The 22,751-nt window shown below is 44.4% G+C and overlaps 1 protein-coding gene across 1 annotated transcript in view; it reads right to left on the reverse strand.

The window, feature by feature from the left end:
- fto (FTO alpha-ketoglutarate dependent dioxygenase) overlaps window positions 1-22,751 on the reverse strand; it is a 124,634-nt gene that overhangs the window by 83,653 nt on the left and 18,230 nt on the right. Inside the window, exons 2-7 of the mRNA XM_078285181.1 lie at window positions 18,862-18,939; window positions 17,207-18,245; window positions 13,960-14,085; window positions 9,330-9,409; window positions 8,452-8,595; window positions 1,860-1,979 (exon numbers count right to left, since the gene is read on the reverse strand). Coding sequence (XP_078141307.1) covers window positions 1,860-1,979; window positions 8,452-8,595; window positions 9,330-9,409; window positions 13,960-14,085; window positions 17,207-18,245; window positions 18,862-18,939 — 1,587 coding nt within the window. The remainder of the gene's footprint in view (window positions 1-1,859; window positions 1,980-8,451; window positions 8,596-9,329; window positions 9,410-13,959; window positions 14,086-17,206; window positions 18,246-18,861; window positions 18,940-22,751) is intronic.

Raw genomic sequence — 22,751 nt, forward strand, 5'->3', positions numbered from 1 at the left:
GAGATAGAAAAAATACAATTATATTACAGAAAACTAATATTTCAAGAGTTTATTTAAATTTAAAATGATTGTCAAGTTGATTTTTTTTTTTTTTTTTTTTAATAAAATGTCACTGGTGATTCTTTTGCTATGTTGTGTGAAGTGTGATGCTATGTTCCTATTGCATGACTTCAATCCACATGTGGACACATCGAAACACACACACACACACACACAAGCAATGGATGGGGTCTGCTTGCCCATGAGAGAGAGAGAGAGAGAGAGAGAGAGACCTCACATTTCACTCATGCCCTTTTCTAAATACAGGTCCAAATCACACACTTCATCTGGGCCCGGAGGTGGAGCTCTAGATGAGTTTAGCCCCTGTCTACTACCCCCACCTCCCCCCTCCCCACCCAACACACACACACGCCCCCTGCCAGGCTGTTCGACTGAGAGAGAGAGAGCGAGAGAGAGAGACAGAGAGAGAGAGAGAGAGAGAGACTACGACTGTGGCTGGTGCTCAGCAGCGTCGGCAGCAGCAGCAGCAGCAGCAGCAGCACTGTTCTCCTCCAGCCCCTGTCTTTATCCCCGCCTGAGCATTAGATGTGATTACTGCTCAGCGCTCGACACTGACAGAGACAGAGAGCTCCCAGAGACAGAGGGAGAGGGAGAGAGACATAGAGACACAGAGAGAGAGAGAGAGAGAGAGAGAGAGAGAGCAGGGGAAGGAGAGAGGAGCACAGCTCTTCTGCTCGTCCCCTCTGCTGCTGCTACAGTGATACAAGAGTGCCCCCTGCTGCTTCTGGTGTCTGGGTGTTAAACACACACACACAGACACACACACACACACACATACATACATGCACACACACTCTTTCAAATCGAACTATGAGAGAAGCACCATAGACACCACTGGTGACAGAGAGAGAGAGAGAGAGAGAGAATCTGTATGTGTTTGTGTGTGTATACATACAGTATTTCTAGCATAGAGTGAGTGTATATGTGTGTGTGTAAGCGTGCCATATCTACAGTAGAGAGAGAGAGTGTGTGTGTGTGTGCTGTACATATTTACGGTACAGAGCTGTGACTAAGGTGACTTCAATGTGTGTTCACGCCCCTTTTGGTTTGTGAGTCTGACATTACTAAGTGATTTTCCCTTGCAGTGGTGTCTAACTAATAGCTGCTTGCCCACGTTCCACTCCAATAAAACCTCTGTGAGGCTGTGATGAAACATATGACACATCCTTAATAATGCACAGTGGTGAGCAGTTAGACAACCCGTCATGTAATTTCATGCACACCTGCGGATCATTTATGTAGTTTGTGTAATAAGCACAAGCAGAGGCGTGTCTACGGTGATCATTAAGCTGCTGATATTGCTGGGAAATAGTAAAAATGATGCAATTATTACTTACTATTCAGGTCTGAGAATATGATCTGGACATACAGTATATATATTATTGTTCCTCTTACAGCCTATCCTAAATGTTAAATGGAGGAATCAGGGTCATTGTTATTATCCATAAGTATGGTTTTCTTTATTACCATATGAAACAGGTCTTGTAAATAAATAACTGTTTTCACCTTATATGTTTAAGAATTTGTTTCTTATTCCTGGGGAAAAATGCTCCTGCTAAAGAACTGGGCTGAAAATTAAGGGGCCTGTTGAAAATATATTTGTATATATTTTAGATATCACATTTATATATTACTAGAGTTGATGAATTGATAAATCATTAGGACGAGTATTTATATATGTCTTTTGGTGGACATTGATGGGAATCAAGCAAATGCAACCACTAACCCCTGCAGTGTCAGTGCCATACTGGACCCATTGAGCTACACAGCCTGAGGAAACGGTTTCAGTGTGGTCTTACCATGGTCTCCATGAGCCTCCAGTCCTTCTCCAGCTGCTCCATGGGTCTGGTCCACCAGCTGCAGAAGCGGGTGTAGCGCTGGCCCTGAAACCAGTACTGCCGCAGCCACTCAAACTCCACCTGCACACACACACACACACACACACAGAGGGACACACTCGTGGTTAAATAGCAAGAATATAGAAACCCAATTAATTCAGTTTAATCTAATGTAAGATAGTGAAAAAATCTATTCTATAAAATTCTAGAAAATATCATTGCCTGAGTAAGAAAAGTGTCAACGCTCCTCAGTGAAAGCATAAAACATAAAAGCAAAATAACTGTCTAAAAATGTTCATAAAAAACATGTACATATGGAACTGCAGGAAATTATGTATGTGCAGGAATCAATATCTTGAATAAATATTTTTTGCCATCCAAAATGGACTATTTCAACTTTGGAAAATAATCAAAGCTTAAAAATTATAATTCAGTATTACTAGAATGTAGTCTGCAGTACAGCCTGTAAAAGCATTATCATTTCGTCAAGCAAGGACATAAGTTACATCATCCTGTCAAAAGCCATAATCATAATATGTTTAAATTTTGTGCTATGAGTCATTTTGTAAGAGAAGGCATCACTCTTTTCAAGTGGTGGATATCTCCTTTTGGAACAAAACTCTTGATGTGTTTTAACACTACAATATTTAATAGTTCTGCTTTTTTCTGTCTGAGTCAATTTTTGTTTGTAATGGAAATGGTTATCAATTCTATAATAATTCACTATATCTGGTCACAAGGCCTTTCTCCAGGGCCTGGAGCTCTGTAGGTAGTCATGTTGTTCCCCATAAAAGTAACATTTCCCAAAAATGATCGTTTAAAAAAAAATGTGCTAAATCTGTCTGATTTGCCTAGTCAGAGAGGTTAATGTGGGATGTGATTTTGGCCATGGAGAAAATGAAGAAAGCAGTAAAAGAATATATTCCCTTGGAAAATTACTCATTGCACTCATTGCTGCCCATTTTGTAAGTAGATTTATGCTTTTTTCTTTGTCTGAGATCTCCGTAAAGTACAATATTCTGTGTTAATAAACAGCAGTTTTTATTGAGTTATATGAAAGAGTAATCCTAGTAAATGATGGTCATCTCTATGAGACTAGGTGTACACACACACGCTTAATCTTAACACACATCCACGCAGAGATAGACAGACACATGCACACACACACACACACACACACACCTTCCAGTCAGCACACCTGAAAACTCCGCCCTCTCCCTCCTCTCCTCGTTCTCCTCCCTCCTTCCCCTCTTCTCCCGCTCCCTCGCTCCGTCTGGGGATGACAGTCTCGGCTGCCGAGCCGCTCGCCTCTCCTCCACTGGGAGTGTTTTTGTTTCCTGCTCTTTTGAAGTGCTGATTTAATCCTCGCAAGGATGCTTCATGTAGCCAGGTGTAGCCTATCTATTTCTAAGTGTGTGTTCTGGTGTGCGCCCGCATGCGCATCCGCGTGTGTTTGTGCCCTTGCGTGTGTGTCTGTCTACGTAGGTGTGTGAGCGTCTTTGTCAGTGCCTGTGCATACAATTGCCAGTGCGAGTGTGTATGTCAGAGATTGCCCCAAATGCCGCCGACGTAAATGAAAGGCGCTGTGAGTTGCCCTCCCCCAAAACATCCTACAAAGCATCATCCACCCAAAACAATGCATGCCCCATTTCGTTTTGACATAAGACAACTGTACAACACAAAGTGTAGTTGCATACAAAGGAGTCGCATATCAAATGGGACTGAGAGAGCTATTGTTCCTTTTCTAAAACCTACTCTGTTTATTGTTCTTCTAACGGAGCATTAGACGATGTACTGCATAGTCCCTTGTTAGAGATGTGAACTCACAGCGGTTTGAGCAGTCGACTTCTACGCAAAACCTTAAAGTGAGATGTCTGCTAGGCCTCCGACTGCACCTGGGTCAAATAGCATTTGCAAATAATTCACGGAGGTGTTTTTTATTTCTATTTGTTTTAACTTGCAGGGAGTACCAGATGGGTGGGGTTTATCGCATCATGACAACTCAAATAGCGTCAGGTAAGTTGTTCTTCATGCAAAAGTATGCTAAACTGACTCTCAAATACTGTCCTGTGATTAACTCAAATTCTAGCAGTCATTGTTTTGTATTATGAGGCACGACACCACCCATTCAGCACTCTAAGCAAGTGAAAACAAAGGGCAAGAATTATTTGCACAAACGATTTGAGCAGGTCTGCCTTGGGTAGCAGCCGTGCACAGAATCATCCTGCCATTTGCTTCCAAAAGGCTCTGATCACAGCGGGGATGACATGCAAGGATTGGGGCATGTCAGGGAGAATACACAGTCAGTGGCACTGCTCAGCAGCCTCACAGTCACTCCATACAACCCACCCTTCAAAGAAATGTCAGCTTTTATGGTCCCTTCAACACTCTCCGAATCCACTCCCCTTCGATCACTACAGCTCAAACACACAACAAAGCCGCTGAGCGCCGATATCGGCCGTCCTTTTCTCTCTGTCCGTCCCTCCTTCCGTCTCTCTGATTGTCCGCCTGTCCTTTAGTGAGAAGAAGCCAACCTGTGTCTCCGCTTTGAGCCGACATGGCTGCCTGGCCCCCACCGCGCCGGCCAGCGGCAGCCACAAAGCAGGCCATCTAAGGCGACTGAGGAGCGCCGGCTCTGTGGCATTTGGAGTCTGGCCGCCCAGCTGTGAGTTACCAAGAGGGGAACTCTAACTAAATGCCACCTATCCAGGCAGACGGATCGAAAGTGTGTGCGAAAGAGAGAGCGGTTGTTAGGGCTAGTTTTTCTCTGAGACGGCGCGGGGGAGCGAGAGGGGAGCTAGTGGCTCCCCCGCGGCAGTGGCTGTCATCTCTCCAGGTGACGGACACACTAACTACACATTAGCCCCACATTAGTCGACCGGCCGCTCACCATGGCGACCCGGGAGTCAAAGCCAAGTAGCCCCCTTTTTTCCCATTTAATGAGGCGCGATTTTTTCACACCTCCACGGTATTCCCTGAGCAGGTCCAATCAATTTCCGGGCCGGGGCCCCGAGGTGGGAGCTGATGAGAGTGGGATCGATCCCAGCCCGCCGTCCTCTGTTTACCTTTCCTGGCCTCCTCACACATCAAGCAGGAGAGCCGGTCCCCCCCAGCCCACACTCATCACACACTCATCACACACTTGCCAGAGTGGTCCTGCACAAGCTAGGGCACACACACACACACACACACACACACACACACACACTGACCTTAACATTTTCATTCCTATCTATAATACTCCATATAATGACAGTTTTCAAATCAACACTTTTCGTCCTTGGGGCCAAATGTAACAATATGGGCTCCTGCTGTCTTGGTCAAGTCTCCACTGGAGCAGAGATCCTTGATATCAATGTGACTAACGTAGTTAAATAATAGTTAAATTAATACATTAAATCTTTAAAAAAATGACATGAAAACTGTTGCCAAATCGTGATTTTGCACAGCTCAGAAGAGCATAGACGCATTTTCTTTCTGAATACTGTTTCATCAGTAAGTGATCATTATTTGCGCAGCATTTCTCCAAACAAACTTAACAAAGTGCTTTACAGGCATTAAGACAACAATAAATAAATCCCAATAAGACATGCGATAACAGTGTCAGACTTGAATTAAAAACAGGGTTAAAAAGGAACAGGTAAATACGACAGGAATAAAATAAGCAAACACCAGCTACATACTGTACAGACCTGCCAGCAGAAATGTGTTTTGAGAAGCGATTTAAAAGATTACACTGATATTGCCAGCGTAAGCCCCTCAGGTGAGGCGTTCCAAAGCCAAGCGAAGAGCCGGGAGCCTGGGGAGAAGTTTTGGCCTGGAAAACAGGACGCTGGAAGGTCACGCATACCTGCCTCCACACCGAGTTTACTTTCTGCCAGAACATGTGGGAAAAGCTTGTCCCTCCATTCAATATTTACTGTGGGGGGACTGGCATCATTAGAGGGGGTCCCCCAGGGCACTCTGTCACACACCCACCTGGGAAGTGACACGGTGGCTTTAAATGAGACAAGACGTTTGCGTCTGGGATTAGCATTTCAAAGCCAAACAGGCACACGGGGGCCGTGTGGCGATGCTACGTTAGACCCCTCCCCCTCCCCTGCTCACCCCCCACCCCCCCCTCCCCGCCCTCCAAGACAGCAGGTGAGATTAAAAAGAGACAGTGAGAGAGACCAAGCTTAACAAACAGGTGGGAACTTCAGTTTTTCTTCATTTCTGTCTCTGTCTCTCTCTCTCCCCCCCCCCCTCCTCCCTGAACACTCGTACTCAGATGGCAGACGCTCTGCTTCATCATCGTCAGACCCGCCCACCTCCTCTGACAACTGTCAACCTCCACCCCCCACCCCCCCTCCCAACCACCACCACCCCCCCCCCCCCTCCCCCGTTCAGCCGCATTGCACGACAACCGAGCGATGTCAGCCGGCGCTAGCCCTCTCTGTTTAGCACTTTTTAAGGAAAGGCCCATAAGGCGCTGCTCGGGTCAGGCTGCCTGCGCGTCTCCGGCTTGTTCGCTCCTCGGTCGTCCATGTCAAACACGACCCGCGCAATATGCACCCGCTAAGCGCCAAAGTGGGCCGCCATCATAAATAACTCCGCCAACAATACATCATTTAAGTGGGTGTTCTGCTCTCGTGGGCAACTCCAAACAAATGGCCACATCGATCATCGCGAGCGCCAGGTAGGGTAGGCTGGAGCCCCCGAGAGCAACCCCCCCCTTTACTTAAACACACACACATACACACACACCTGCTCTTTTATAAATAGCATCCTGTTTTCCTAAATAAACGTGTTTTGCCCTCCTGGTGGGGGCCTATGCTGGGTAATCCTGTGGCGCTATGCGGCAAGCTAGCAGGTGTTGCTAGCTCAACTAGCGCAGCGGCCCTCCTGACACAGACAGCCCTATTGTTTGGCAGCGCTGAATAATTAATACTGCCTACAACCTTTAAACAACCTTACGCCAGGCTCATCTGTCATGGCGTCCCGCCGAGGGGCCTGGGTGCTGGCGTCGGCTTGGAAGTGCACTCGGAGCCCAGGGGTGCAAAGGGGGGAGAGGTGAAGTGCTATATTAACTGTTGGCCTCCGGCAGGCTAACGCGGGCCGCCGCTAGCGCCGCGGACGGCCCCACACGGCCCCTTTTTTTTGACCTCGCTCTATCCCTCAATACCCCAAGCCAGCATCACTCATTGTTGTGTGTGAAAAGGGAGGGGGAAAGTCATGCCCCCCCCCATGACTCCATCCTTAGATAACATATGGAGAGGCTATTGGCTTACGATCCATCACAGGCCAGGACAAATGAGAACAACCTGGATTTCTATATAGGAGGCATTTCCCTGAGTAGAAATAACCAGGTAAGTAGAAGGTGGATTGCTGACAGGCTCCCAGTCTGCCTTTTAGAGAGCTTTAACCTGTAATCAGTAAACTCTCAGCATGGTCAGCAGCTCCCATGATGCACATGAAACGCAAAGGGCACATCAAACCAAGATCAAATAGTTCCTATACAGGCTCCTAAACGTTTCTGCATGACTACTCTATGACATACTGTATAGCACAATCTCCATGACCAAAATGCTCTATTTTTAGATTTTTTTTATCTTAAATTATGTAATATAATGTCAATGTAACATCAAAATTGTTATCTGGGCTATCATTCCATCGGAGATTAGTAGATCAACTAGAGGGTATCCATATGTATAAATGTATGAATGCACAAAAACATCAATTTAAAAACAAAATAATCAAATTCCATGACAGATCCAAAACTTTTGAGATTCATCATATTCCTGAACTTTATTTTTTTAACCTCCTTGGAGTACCAGATGGGGTTTACAGCATCAGGACAATTCAGATAGTTTCAGGTAAGTTGACAGTCCCAGAGAAGTATATTAAAATCATTTTGCCACATATTGTGTTGTCCCATGTGGCCAAGCTCATTCACCTGGTGCTCCCAGCAGGCCAAAACAAACCTTCAAGTATTTGCAAATGCTACATGTTTCAGGTCTGGCACATATCACAAAATAGTCACCAGGGTGACAACGGTTTCTTCAAGTTAAACTTAAGCCTTTTAAAGGCTGTTTTAATGCCAGTTCAAATAAAATTTCTCAACACTCCAGCCTGAAGAGTAAAAACAACATTAAAGTAGCCGGTGCAGCTTGGGAGATTTCTCACTAGAAAAGTACTAATGCACCAAGAAAAAGTTACATTTTTGACGTCAAATTTCCGACTTATATGGCAATTTTAACCATATTTAAGACCTTTTAAGATAATTTCAAACATTTCAAGATTGATCACAGAGTAAATAAAATCATTGTATTATGGATATGAAATAATACAACCACATCTGTACATTCAGGAACACACACACACACAAACAAACAAGCATCATGGCAAAAACACACACCCAAACATACAAGCATACAAAATACACACACATACATGCATGCACACACGCACACGCACGCACACACACAAGAGCAGAGCAAACACACATGTGTACACACATACAAACACACCCCTACACACACCTGTATGTACACACACACCACCAAACCCCCACCTCGTTGTGCACCTCCTCACAGTGCTGCAGCGTGTCGGGCAGCAGGGCCAGCAGGCTGTGGGAGCCGGTCTCTGGGTCGGTGTGCAGGTTGGACAGGGCCTCTCGGCAGCGGGACTGGATGTAGTCCAGGGTCCCACTGGAGCACTGTTGGGAATGGGACAGACCCGGTCACGTAGTTTTACACACATAACCACTGGATTGGGTTTGCTATGGGCTTTGGACAAACATGTAAAGGAAAATCAAAAGGTAGATTTGTAATTGAACAAGGATTGCCATTTATTTTAGGATTTGTTTCTGGTGTATTGATGAACTGTGGAGGTTGAGGGTAATGACATCAAAATTTGTGACATTAAAAGTGGTTACATTTCCAATGCCTTCTCATGCAAATAAGCATTTATTCCAACTTATCACTGTTGTCAGAGGAAAACCTGGTGTATCTCCAAACTGTCAAGTCTTCAGGAACCAAGACAAACAGCCTTGTTTGTAGCTTGACTACAATGCATTTCTGAGTTTACTTGGTTTTGAAAAGTTTAATAAACCCAAGGGTTGGAAAATTTTCTCAACCCACAGACGAGCATGTAATCCTTCAGCTGCGGTTAAAACATGAAAACCACCAAAATTGGAGTTACCCGACAGTGACATTATATTCTTTAGAGAGATATATGTTGAGTTTTGGAATTTTAGTTATTTTTGTTCACCAGACACATTGTAGAAAAAGTTTCTACTTCTTTTATGCATTCTTCCATTCCCGTAAAAATGGTTTGTTAACATTGGTAGCATTCCACACTGAAACCAAGGGACACAGTTAGCATACTACAGCATTTTCTCTACAAATTCAAAACATTGTGGTATCCGTCTGAGGCCCGGTGGCTGCTCACCTCCGCCACTCTGTGTGTTGAGCTGAAGCGGGCGGTGTCTCCAGCTAGGACACAGTGCTGGTGGGTGCTGTTCAGGTCATCTGGTAGAGACGGGGAACAGAAAGCTGTCAGAATGCTAACAATAGCACCATCAATCATCCACCATCCACAGAACAGAGCAGAGCAGAGCAGCATACTACAGAAAGCAATAGAAAAGAACAGATCATCCACCAGACATAACATTATTTTAACAGAACAGTGTTGAATAGAATAGAACTGAACAGAGCAGCAGAACAGAATAGAACAGAACAGAAGAGAATAGAATAGAACAGAATAAAATAGAATAGAACAGAATAAAATAGAATAGAATAGAATAGAATAGAACAGAACAGAACAGAACAAAACAGCATACTACAGAGCAGAATAGAAAAGAGCAGATCATCCACCAGACAACATTATTTTAACAGAACAGTGTTGAATAGAATAGAACTGAACAGAGCAGCAGAACAGAATAAAACAGAACAGAAGAGAATAGAATAGAACAGAATAAAATAGAATAGAATAGAACAGAAAAGCATACTACAGAGCAGAATAGAAAAGAACAGATCATCCACCAGACATAACATTATTTTAACAGAACAGTGTAGAATAAAATAGAACTGAACAGAGCAGCAGACTAGAACAGAACAGAACAGAACAGCATAGAATAGAATAGAATAGAATAGAATAGAATAGAATAGAATAGAATAGATCATCCAGCAGCATGGATGTCAGCTGGATATGGCATTTGCCATACCTTAGCCTAAAAGAGTCCAAATTTGATCTTGTAAACTGTCTTTATAACAGAAAACAGAACAGACTAAAACAGAAGAGAACAGAGCAGAATACAATAGAAAAGCAGTTGAAAAGGTGTGCGTGACTCAACATGACAACTAAATCATCTCAGACAGATTGCACTCCGTCCAGCACCGAATCAAATGGAATGAGCAGCATTGTACTATAATTTTAATTACCAAACAAAACCAGATCGCGCTCAATCTGTCAAGATGGAAGCGCCATACCAACAAACATTTGTCCAATATCACAGGAGCTTCACGAAGAGGCCTTACTGCTGTTTCCTGTGTATCCCTCCATGTGTTTCTTTGTGTGTATAGATGTTTCTCAGCTCTGCCGTTATTTGCCTCACACCAATAATTAATTTAGCCATGACAGAGCTGTCATTCACAGCACATGTGCATATTTACACCCGCCTTGAGCAAGAGTACACCGGCTAATGCCTGTGATTTGAAAGTCAAACAGCCAAATGCTCTGGGAGGAAGATATTATTGTTTGGTGGAAGGGAAAAAAAAGATTGTGACAAACAAAACAACTTGCCGGTGTTTTCTTCCCCCTGATGAGATTGTGAGGGATTAGGTCTCTGGGCAGAATTACTCTGCGTCTTTAAAACTGTTTATATCCAATAACAAATTATCTCCATCAATCTGCTCTTTTCTTGGCGCGTCTGACGCCTCAGTGGGATCAGGAGGGAGGAGAGGCAAACTCGATAACTGTAATAAATATTTATCTTTCTTTCAACCCCTACGCCTGCTGCCACTTGTCCTTTTTTCCAGGAAGCAGGCTTTTAAATATATTGGGTCAACTCTTTTCTCCAGTCCCCCTGTGCATTGGGAGCTGGAAATCTGATTATTGAACAGGCCCGGTGTCAAGACTTGCATTGTTCTTTTTTAACCGCTGAAATTCCATTTGGGTGGAAATAACAGTGATTCAATTTGCCTCCAGCGGCTCAGACATTAGCAGTTCAAAAGGGCCAGCCGGTGACAAATGGCGCTGAAAAGACATTATGGTGTCTGTGGTTATACACCATTGTATTTTTCTTTAAATACCACAAACTACTTATCATATGGTGTATATCACTCAAAACACTGGAACGCTTTATTTTAACACTTGGTTTGGTGGTGGCAGCTCTGTGTGTGTGTGAGTGTGTGAGTGTGTGTGTGTGGGGGGTTGTAAATGGAAGACTGCACTCATTACAAAAGAGGGAGTGTGGTGAGTAAGTGTGTGTGTCTACTTCTCTTTATTCTTTGCAAGTGATGGCGTGTGTGTGTGTGTGTGTGTGCCTAGTGCATGTGTGTTTTGCAAATTTATAGGTGCGTGCGTATGTTCGCGCATTGTGCCAGGTGTTTAATTCAGGTAGGCCGACAAAGCGACAGACGGGGCGAGGAGTGTGTGAGCCGCTATCGTTGCGGAGCAGTTGGCCTCTCAAGGGCGTACTCACCAAGCGGAGCATAAATCCCCATTGATCCGCGACAGTCAAGTCCCATTAGAATGGCCTGCACAACAGCCCATCACTCTATTATCGCGGCTGGCCCGAAACTGACTGTTCTATTGTAAATCTCATCCAGCTAAAGGGGGTCGGCTTCAAGCCCTGTCGAGTCGAATACTAGGTGCAGACATCGCTGCGCTCAGATGAAAACACAGCAGCTTCCAAAAGTCAACTACTCAGAAATTCATTAAAATCACTCTTATTTATTTATTTTGCTTATTTTGGTGATTTTTTGGGGCGTTTATTATACAGTTAAAAGTAGAGAGAGACAAGACATTTTGGGGGAGAGACGGTGATGACTTGCGACAAAATTTTTGAAAAATTGTCATAGGTTTTGAATGGGGATCATAGGCCCTAGGGTCACAAAGCACACAAAATGAAAATCACCAAAATCATCGAAATTGAAATAACAAGGTTACATCGAGGGCTTCGAGCCAGAGGGACATAGGTTTTGTCAAACTTTATACGCTTTATATGCTAATCAAATGTTGTAAATATATTTTGATAATGACAACGTCATCACAGAAATATACAGATAAAGAGATACTTGCACTACTAAATAATCTCACCAACAGCTTTTACTTAGAATTCCCACCCAAAATGCCAGTTACACCCTTCTGGCTCCAAGTCCTGACAGCTGTTGGAAATCTGAATGGTACATTTACATTTTGGGCATTTAGCTGACACTCTTATGCAGAGTGACTTACAATGAGGTAGGGGGGGGTTCAGTGTCTTGATCAAGGACAATGACAGGACACATGATTCTACAGTAGATGGACATGGTCACTGATCACTAGTCATTTTGCTGCCTGTCTTAATTCAGTCTATATTGTAGTTAACTAGAAGTTTAAATGACGAAAATAATGAAATTAAGAAAATGATTTTTAGATATTGATTTCTACACAAATATCAGGTACAGATATGCTGTTGGAATTAAGGCTTTGGTTTTTGGTATACAGTTGCTAACTGGAATATGATGATGATTAAAACAAATAATAAAGAAAGATAACTAAAAGATCTTTAAGAAAATTAACATAAAGTTTAGATATTATTTTCTATATACTGTAAGTACCAACCATGGATATGCTGTTGGAATCAAGTCTATGTTGGAGCTAACTAAAGCATGAAAATCATCATGAAACTGATTAGACTGGATATTGACTGGATATTGACTGGATATTGACTTGATATTTAGATAATGATTTCTACATAAATGCTGTCATTCAGTTTATGTCTTCTATTTAGTCTATACCTAAGGAAACATCATGGTTTAAATGGAAAAAAGGCAAAACTGATTTTTAGGTATTGATTTCTAGATAAATGGTAGGAAAATGTGTTCAATATTAATTCAAACTTTTCTTTTGCTGTTCTGGAGCTAAAAAAAATAAAATAATTAAACATATATACGTTCATAGAAAAAAACATGATTTATCAGGCGGAGGCACGGGAGATTGATTCCAAGACTTGTATACTTATGTGAAACCAGTATGCCATTGCCATCAACTCCCATAAAACGATAAATCCCCCATCCATCTAATCAGGGGTCCCACCCTTTTGTACATTTGAACACACCCCACTGCTGTGATGTGGATATACTGCATGTCCTGACGCCCAGTGCAGCGCAGCAACATCTGAGAAGGCCTGGAAGGGCCCGCGGAGCCGAGGAGAGAAGGGCGGAGGCGTCTGCTGCAGCCATCAGCATTAAGCTTTGATTTACGCCCCTGTGGCTCGCTGTCTGTCCTCCCCACAGAGACATGGACGGCGCTGGGTCACAAGACTTCATAAAATAACATTTGGTTTTCCTAACCTCTCTAATGCACACAATTTCATGGAACCTTAAGACTCTGCGCGCAGGCCAAGTTGCCCCCACCACCCCGTCCCTCCCGGAGAGAGAGTTGGAAAGGGAAATAGAGAGAGAGAGAGAGAGAGAGAGAGAGAGAGAGAGAGAGAGAGAGGGAGGCTGAAGTGCATCCTGCTTGTATGGGTCATTTGGGACAGACTACAACAAACACTAAAACATAGGGTCATAAAAGCGTTCCTTCCTCTGAAGTCGGACATGGCTGTGTGTGTGGGTGAGTTTGCGTGTGAATGTGTGTGTTCATATGTGTGTGTGTGTGTGAGCATCAGTGTTTACTTGTGCACGTTGGTGTATGAGCTGGTGTGTTTATGTGTGCATATGTGGGTGCGTGTGTGTAGAGGAACAATATCGGGTCATAAAGTGTTCCTTCCTCCAAAGTCAGACATGGTGGTTGACAGTGTGAGTATGTCATGTGGTGTCTGAGAATGTGCGTGTGTGTGTGTGTGTGTGTGTGTGTGTAGGCTTTGTACCTCTCATGTAATAGCAGTCTCCAGACTGCAGTGGCAGGGTCAGGCCGGGAGTGTGGATGTCCCAGGCTACCTTCAGCCCGATCCTCCAGCATGCCTTCTCAGCGCTGCCTCCCTCACTGCTCCCACCTGTCAGTCACACACAGCCCACATCACTTCACATCACATCACTGCAGCATTTCCATTTTACATTAATATTCACATTTCAGGCACTGAGTTGACACTTTCACCCAGCGTGACTTGCACTGAGTGCAAAAGTTAAATAAGCTTAAAGTAATAATCTGTGACATTTTTGCATGAATAAAAGTCAGTTTTGCTGCTCTCTATCATCGATTGATATAGCACAATAGTGTGTAGTATTCAATCAATACCCAGTTCATGAAAGCTTGTACATTTGTGTTTCTAAACACTGGGGTTCGGTACATCTTTCCTGGGAGAAATCCACTGGCGTACAGGAAGTGATGCATTTTACGTTTCCCCTGAATAAATGCTCAGGGGGAAAAAGTGCAGCTCTCGTTCAGGTACATAAAAATGTTTTTTATTGGATTTTTGTTTCCTCTCCCCTCCTTGTTTGGAATATATAGAAGAACTCAGTAGTTAGCATGAGCAGCAACAGCCAGTCGTGGCTGAGCAGACAAAGAAAAGAGCGCCACCTACAGAAACTCAGAATTCATCCACAGAAAATGAAGGAAAAAAAGGCCTGGCACTATGATTGACAAGTGATCTCTAGGGATGTAATGTAATGATCATTTATCACCAAAATGTGTCATCAAAAAAAAAAAAATAATAATAATACAAAATGAAAAAACTACGGATCTAATAGACTACCACTTTAAATTTGTAGATCATCAGCATTACAAGCCAAGCAGTGCAACGGTCAAATCCATACCACCCAGACAGATGTAACATATATTCCTTTGTCCTTAGAATGTAAGAATCACTTAAGAGCAGATTTAGCAAAGGAGATATGTTTTGCGATGATCGTATCGGCTGTTACCAAAGGATCTTCATGCTATAATAATGCTGTGCAAGAGGAAATAGTTGGATAAAAGCCCTTGATGTTGTTTAGTGAGAGTGTGTAAGAGCGTGTTATTGGACAAAGGGTATCCTATGATATTCCTGTTTCCGAACCCACTGACTCACTCTAACCACCTACCCTCTTCTCCTCTCTCCTTCCATCCTTACATGGCACACTAAGAAAACAAGATCTGGCTTGGCTGGCCGACACCCTTCAGCAAAATCAATACTAAAGTCTTCCTGGGCCTCTCTGCCCCACAGCTGCCTTTTCCTTTGCTCAGCACGGATAAATAGTAACTTAATTTCCAGCCATTGTGCTCTGAGAGCAAGCTAATGACACCACTCCCCAAGGCCTCCAGAATACTGGAAGATCATCCTCCAGGCCGGAAAACACTCAGTCGCGGCAGATTCCTCCGGATCAGGGCAGCTGGGAAAAAGTAAAACCCAGAATACTGTTCAGGCTTGGGAAAAAGAAGCAAGGCGAGGCTGCTCAAATAGAAAAAGGATGTTAGGATGTAAAACGTTAAAGGAAGCAGGTGTCGTGCAAAACATCGACAGTATCTGTACATCTAAGAGATGTTATGCGTTCCGTTCAAATTCTGTTATGATCGGAACAGCCTCTTTCTGCCCCGGGACAATGTAAAAAACATGGACCTCTCGTAAAAGTGCCACATTCCTTAAGGTAACAATTCCATTAGCTCGGTTCTGGGAGTCCTCAGAGCCATCGGGCCAAAGTGAAGGCTGCGTTTTGGGAGTAGGTAATGTGCCGTGGGGATAGCTCTGATCAGGCTTTCCCCTCTGAAGTCTGGAGCTGTGGGGTCGCACAGGACTAGAAAAGGCACAGCTGCAGAGTCCGCCGAGGTGTTGTGCCATGGCGTTTGAAGCCCATGCTCACTGGGTCAGGGTTGAAATGGCCGAGAACAAATCATCGAAGCAGACCTCTGGAGCAGGTGGTTCTGGTTAAGAAGCCCCGCCGAAGAAAGCTCGGCCGCAAAGGCTGCTGGGATGTTAGAGCAGTTGACAATGTGCCCACGTGATATTGCAGAATTACAGTTTCAATATACAGATGCAGACAGTGTAGAAGTCCCACTTTTCACTTTCACTGCTTGCTGAACTACAGCTGCATCTTGGCTCCAACCCCAAGAGGAAATCATGCTTTGCTCTCTTTACAGCCATTGGAAGCCACAAGGAACGGTCTGGTAAGTGGCTGGTTGAGGGACATTAGACTTTTATTTTAAAATGTGCTAATGTGGTTTTACTGTTTAACATTCGAGAAAGAATTGTCTACAGTATTAACGCAGGACTAATGCAACATAATGCACATAATGGCTGCCACTGTAAAATTGATAGTAATATTTTCAAACTATACCTCTTCATTTTCAAACATGAAGAGGTAATGTTTTTTTTGGTTCTGGTCCTTTGTTTGGCACTGAAAATATGACATACCGGTCATGAGGACCCTTCTCAGACATCTGCCAACATATTAAATAAAACTGTGTTTTTGAAACAATGGTATTCTCACTGCCTGTTTAGCGATGTGCTATAGAAAGCAAAGATCTCACTGAGATGCTCTATCAACTCAATCAGCAAATGTCTGCTATCAGCTCTTCAAAGTAAGTCAGCGTCCCATAATGAGGAGACAACGCATTATCCCATACAGTACAGTCTAGGAACACTTATCAAAGCGCGGCTCATTATTCCATATCAGATAATTGCACATCGATCATTTCTGGGGGGAAATGATTTAGATGAGATGGGGTGTGTGTGATAAGGCCTGTTTGTCAGACTGTGCCATTGAGCGTGTGTTAAGAGCTCAGATCCCAGTGTCTGTGATCTCCCCTCGCACTGTCGGCGATAAGGCTGTCAGCAGCAAGCCAGTGATGACATTAGATAATGCCCTGACACTATCGCATCGATGGATCTGATGGCTGCCTCACCAGAGGCCATGTCTACAGCTGCTGCAGCACTGCTGTAGGGCCATAACACACAAGGTTAGCTGCATCTGATCCACTGTAAAGCGACTGAGATAACTCGAGAGAATATTACAGCGAAAGAGGAAAATGAATAATTAATTGCAAAAAATAGACGGAGGCATACAATTACTATGATGTACTTTGGATTAGTTTTAGATTAGTGGTAAATCAAGAGATTCAAGAGTGTTAAATCTATGCTATTGAGCCTTGTCGAATTAACACAGTAAGGACAAGTGAGCAATTCTGACTTTGAGCCTTACCTTTGTCGTCGTGGCAGCTATAGCTGTACACAGCCACTGGTGAATGGCTGATCAGGTTCTCATCGTGGTGCCACCCCACAGCCATTTTGCCCATGCCATAGTAGGGCTCTTCTTTGAGTTGGCTCATAGCTGCTGGGTCCATGTAGTTGAGTAGGGTGACGTTGAACTGCACCGGGCCAGTGCACATCTGGGGAGGACTGGGCTGGGAACAGCCCTGCCTGCCCGCCTGCTCCTCCTCATCTTCAATGTGGTAATCTGACAGGCTGTGCTTCAGTTCGGCCACAGGTTTCTCCTGGGCCCCCAGTCCCACAGGTTCAGTCTCTGTGCTGCTGCTGGTCTTGGCCGCCCAGACGGGGCATTTTCCTTCACTGTGTTTCGACCCCGCCGCGGCACCCAGTTCGCTTTGTTTGACCTGGGAGGACTCTCCCTCCTCACTGCTGTGTTTGGACTCCGTCTCCCACTCCCCTTCTTGTTTTGACCCAGAGCAGGCTTCGTCACTGTGCTTGGACTCGATGTCCCACTCCTCGCTGTGCTTGGACTCTGTGTCCCCCTCCTCACTTTGCCTGGACTCTGAGTCCCCTCCTTCACTATGCTTGGAGTCTTCACTGTGTTTAGACTCTGTGTCTCCTTCTTCGCTGTGTTTGGCCTCGATCTCCCCCACCTTTACGCACTGTGCCAGCCTGTCCCCTTCCTTCCGCTGAGACACGTCGGAGCAGAAGAAGGTGTTGAGCTCCCACAAAGCCTTGCAGGCAGCCCTCAGGTCGGGGTCGCAACAGTTTTGACCTTTGACCTCGCTGTCCTCGCTGTGCCAGGGGATGGAGAACAGCCGGGTGTCCAGGTAGCGGTAGGTGTGGCCCGGCTGGCCCAGGAGCGCCCGCGAGACGGCGGTGAAAACATCTCGGTCGCGGACGCGAACCAAGTCCCTCAGGAGGCAGCCCTTGCTCCTCAGGGTGAGCAAAGCTGCCTGCACCCGGCCATGGAGCTCAGTAGGCAGAGAGCAGGAACGCCTCAACACCAGGCCAGAATAACTGGAGTCCCACTGGGGAACACAAGACACTCCTATCATAATAACATAATGACTGGAAAATTATATATACTGTATATACATGTATATATGTATGTACTGCATATACAGTATGTATATATATATATATATATATATATATATTATGTATATATAATAATACATTATTGCAAATATACGATTATGAAAAAAGACAAACAAGTTGGGGTAGGGATTTTATCAGATTAAGCAAAATGTGCTTATGACAAACTGTAATCATCATTGACAACGCTTTTTTGTTCAGACCTTTGTAATTATCTGGGCAGGTCACTAAGAAGATTAGAAAAAGAAAAAAAATGTTGAAAGAAGACAAAAACTGACTGACAAAAACCTAAACCACATGAATTTATCTAAATGTATTTAATGTATCTAAATGTACATGAATTTATCTGATGAATCTCAATTAAAAGACTATAGATCAAAAGACTAAAAACTACAATTCTAACCAAATTTGACTGACAAACTTAGCAAAATAGTAAACCTTGTTGTACAAGAGCTACAGTATAGCAGTAGGCTACAATAAGCAGAAGGCCTTGGTGTGCAGTACAGGTCTAGACATCATTCGCATTATCTGGAGGCCTGACTGACTCACCAGTTGCTGAAAGCCCCGGTCTGAAGGTCCCAGAAAGGGGATCTTCTGGTCTCCCAACTCCTGCAGTAGCCTCCGTCTCTGGGGAACACAACACAGTTATATAGCCTGCTAACTAGCAGCAGGAACGCACTACATGTTGCTATTGTGCATGTTCTTACATGCTCACTGTAGTGTCTCTGGTAAGTTATCAATAGCCTCCACTTTGTCCCTTTTCTGTTCAAATACTTTCTCTATATATACTTAAATATTTTCCTGTTTATGCATATATGAACAGAAAAAGGTGTTATTATCAGCCCATCAATAGCAGACCAGCGGAGTATGTATGAATATGCACAATAGCAACCTGTACTAGATTGCAGGGACAGACAAGTCAAAGTCAAATCAAATTTTACAATCAGAATCATTGAGGTATTCAGGACTCTGACAAATGAATGCATTTATAACGGGTTGAGATATCACTGGACCTGGTGACCATAGTCGCTTTCATTGACGTCTCACATTTTTATGATTTTTTGGAGGCTGCTGTGGGGTTCCTCACAACCTTATAAAAGATGCCCTGTGCCATACAGAGCTGCTCCAATAAAAACCTCAACCTGGTGGAGGGATCAAAGTGCCTTTCATTGGGCCGCATTCCATTCCGACCTGTAAATCCAATGGCAACCAGCGTAAAAACTGCGATACCCAAATAAATTTCACAAGTGCTGCCCCGCCCTGCCTCTATGCGTTTGTGCAAGTGTGTGTGTGTATACGGGTGCGTGTTATCTGCTATCTGTGTGTGTGTGTGGGTATACAACCCCCCCACCCCCTTCCCCACAGGTGCACACAGAAAGCCACTGCATGGTGTCTCGGCAGCGGGAAAAGGAGACACGTCACCGACATGCTACTGCCTTTTTTTAGACCTTTAAAATGTGCGGACACCGGTGCGAATGGCCCGTGCATCAACCGCCGTGCGGCTGCGATAGTTTAAGGAGAGCGGGCCCTGTATATATTTCCCAGACATTTACTACACGCGTCTCACATTTCTGCTGCCCTAATAATGCCAAAGACCTCATGCGGCACGCTAAGGGGAATGGGGGAACCGGCTGCCAAAATATGTCCTGACTTTTAGAGCAAAATAAAATGTCCTGTTAATAACATTAAAGTGCAGGTATAAAATGATGGGCGTCCTGACTCGAAAGGGGGGCTGGATCAAAAAGAGGACAAGCGGAGAAAGTGTGGGCATTAAAGACGGGGGTGGGGGGATGAAAACAAATCCCAATAACGGAGAAGGGAGAAATGGGGAAGGCATCAGATCTGAGCAGTTTGGTGAATTTGCCTTCGGGGATGCATCTTTACCTTAGGCTAAACAACACAACACCTGCTGAAAGTTTTCTTAAAGGATGCGCATGAGTGTACAGGCCTTCCAAGTTATTCTGGAACAAACAAAAACAGATCCGCAGACAGTTGGAATCTACAAAACAAAACAACATGCACTATTCATGGCCAGACTCCATTCAAAGGCTGTTGGAAGAAACTGACAACCTGACACACATTCATTGGTGTCAAACTCAAGCTCATGGCAGAAGCTCAAGATATCAAGGCGAGGCTCTGGGGTAGTCTGTGTGTGTGTCTGTATGCATGCTGTGTGTGCGTGTGTCTATGTATACTGGCATGCATCTAGATGTGTGCATGCGTGCACTTAAGTAAGACCACTCCAATGTGCTTTTTATTCACAATACGCAAACTAATACCGTGCATTTAAGCGCAAGAGTGTGCGCGTGCGTGTGTGCAAAGCAAAGCTCGTTGGTAGACCACTGCCAACTCGACCTTAGCAAGCAGGCTCCCATAGATACACACACATACATGCCCATACACAAACACGCCCAGCTGGGTTAGCGAGCGCGAAGCCTCAACCCCGATCGCACACAACCAGGGCTGTCACACACATGTCAAATACATCAAGCCACTCAGAAATTCCACAGAAAAAAGAAAAGGAAGACAAGCCGTTATCCCAGCCCTCTGAAGCAGATGGACTCTCGCTGTATCAGAGAAACACTGTGTCTGTCTTTCTGTCTCTGTCTGCGCCTGATTCTAAGAGGAGGAAAAACCACGAGGCGCAAAAGGTCTGCGCTTCCACTCAGACCCAAGAAACGGGATTACCAATCCCATAATAACACGGACGCTTCACGGTAGCCGCGCCGACCGTCTGCGCTGAGTGATATATCTGATGTTTTCTTTTTTTAATCTCTCTCTTCCTTGATGGGATTATTCCCTCAGCCGGACTGTTTATCACAGAAAAACATATTAGGTAGAATAGAACTCAATTGGTTTGCTTTGATCTTGGCCCATACGAGATATCAAACTGTGTACAATATATTTATTTATTTCATTTATTTTCCATCTGTGACACTTCGGCGGACACTTTCTTCAAAGCGTTCTGTGGAGAGTAGATTAATGTCCAGCGCTTAGCATCAATGGCTCAAAATAGCCAGATAACTCTGGCAGGTCCACACCAGAATCCCTGCTGCAGGGATAAAAACAGACCGGTTGCACTCCGAGTTCTGTCTCCCCCACAGGCTCCATGAGAACCTGCAGTGGGACGACTGTTGAAGAGGGAAACGTAGATCCCAGTGGGCTGGTTTTGGTTTGGCTAATACATTGTAAATTGCAGATAAAAGCTTATACAAGGTAGAGTAAGCACTGAAGATGACATGCTATGTAGAAATGTCTGCTCTCTTATTAGCACTTATTGTTTTGTCACTGCACACTTTTTGGTCAGCCATACTTATCATGATAAAAATAAAAATAATACAAATATATTCCTTCCTCTTTGGTACTTTACCTATTATTCATGTGACACAATCTGTGATCTGAGCTATATATTTTACATATTATGAGACCAGAGGTGCATAGAACATCTTCTTCTACAATGTAGAGTAAGACCTCCAGCCAAAAGAGGGCAGCACCTCCATCGCTGCAGGGGCTTCAGAGAGAGCGGCAGAAAGAAAGACCTGCGATGATGTGATGAGAGATAGCTGCGTAATAGAGCTCCTTGTTTAGACAGCAAACTATTGGTACTTGTGTGACACCCGTTTCAGAACTGGTCTCCTTCTGCAAAACCGATGGTGAATCAACAGTTTTGACAAGTCGCCTGTAAAACATCGGCCTCAAACAGGCAGACTAGCCCGGGACATCAAAGGCGCTTCCGCCCCGGTCCATTTGGCACCGGATCGCAGAATGTGGGGAGCTGGTGTGAAGCGACCCGGGGCAGAGAGGAGGGCAGGGAGTGCCCACCCTCAAAACATTTGTGTGCGCATGTGTGTACCATAGAGGGAAACAAAGTCTGCTGGAGCCTTGCAGTTTCCCCAAGGTGCTTCAATTCAGTTTTGAACTAAATAAAAGGAAAAAACAAATCAGCTACACTCAGTGAACAATTTATGAAAAAGATTTAATCAAATGCCCAAGGCGTTTTGGCTAACTTCAGCCTTTACCAGGGTGAAAAAACGTGTGTGTAGGATTTTAATGGAGAATTAATGTGTGTTTGTGTAGCATGTGTAGATTCAGATTTATTTCTAAAGCGATTTTAACAAACAAGGTTGTCACAAAGTGCTTTACAGAAAACAAATGACACAAAAGCAGATAAGAGTTAGAACAAGAATATCACAAACTCCAAGAAGTGGGGCCAGACCTTGTGCGTGTGTGTGTGTGTGTGGATGTGACGTGTGTGTGTGTATATGTGTGTGCAACAGTTGTACAAAAGCGATGGACCTCACACCTGAGTAAACAGGCACGCTGCCTCCCCAGGCCTCCGCAGTATGTACCATATAGATCTGTATAGGTCTAGGTCTACCTCATCCACAGGGCATGTCTCTGACTGACTCGAACTATGGTGAGATAACACAGCACCTAGG

The sequence above is a fragment of the Centroberyx gerrardi genome, chromosome 1, assembly GCF_048128805.1.
Source record: "Centroberyx gerrardi isolate f3 chromosome 1, fCenGer3.hap1.cur.20231027, whole genome shotgun sequence".
In the NCBI taxonomy this organism is placed as follows: domain Eukaryota; kingdom Metazoa; phylum Chordata; class Actinopteri; order Beryciformes; family Berycidae; genus Centroberyx; species Centroberyx gerrardi.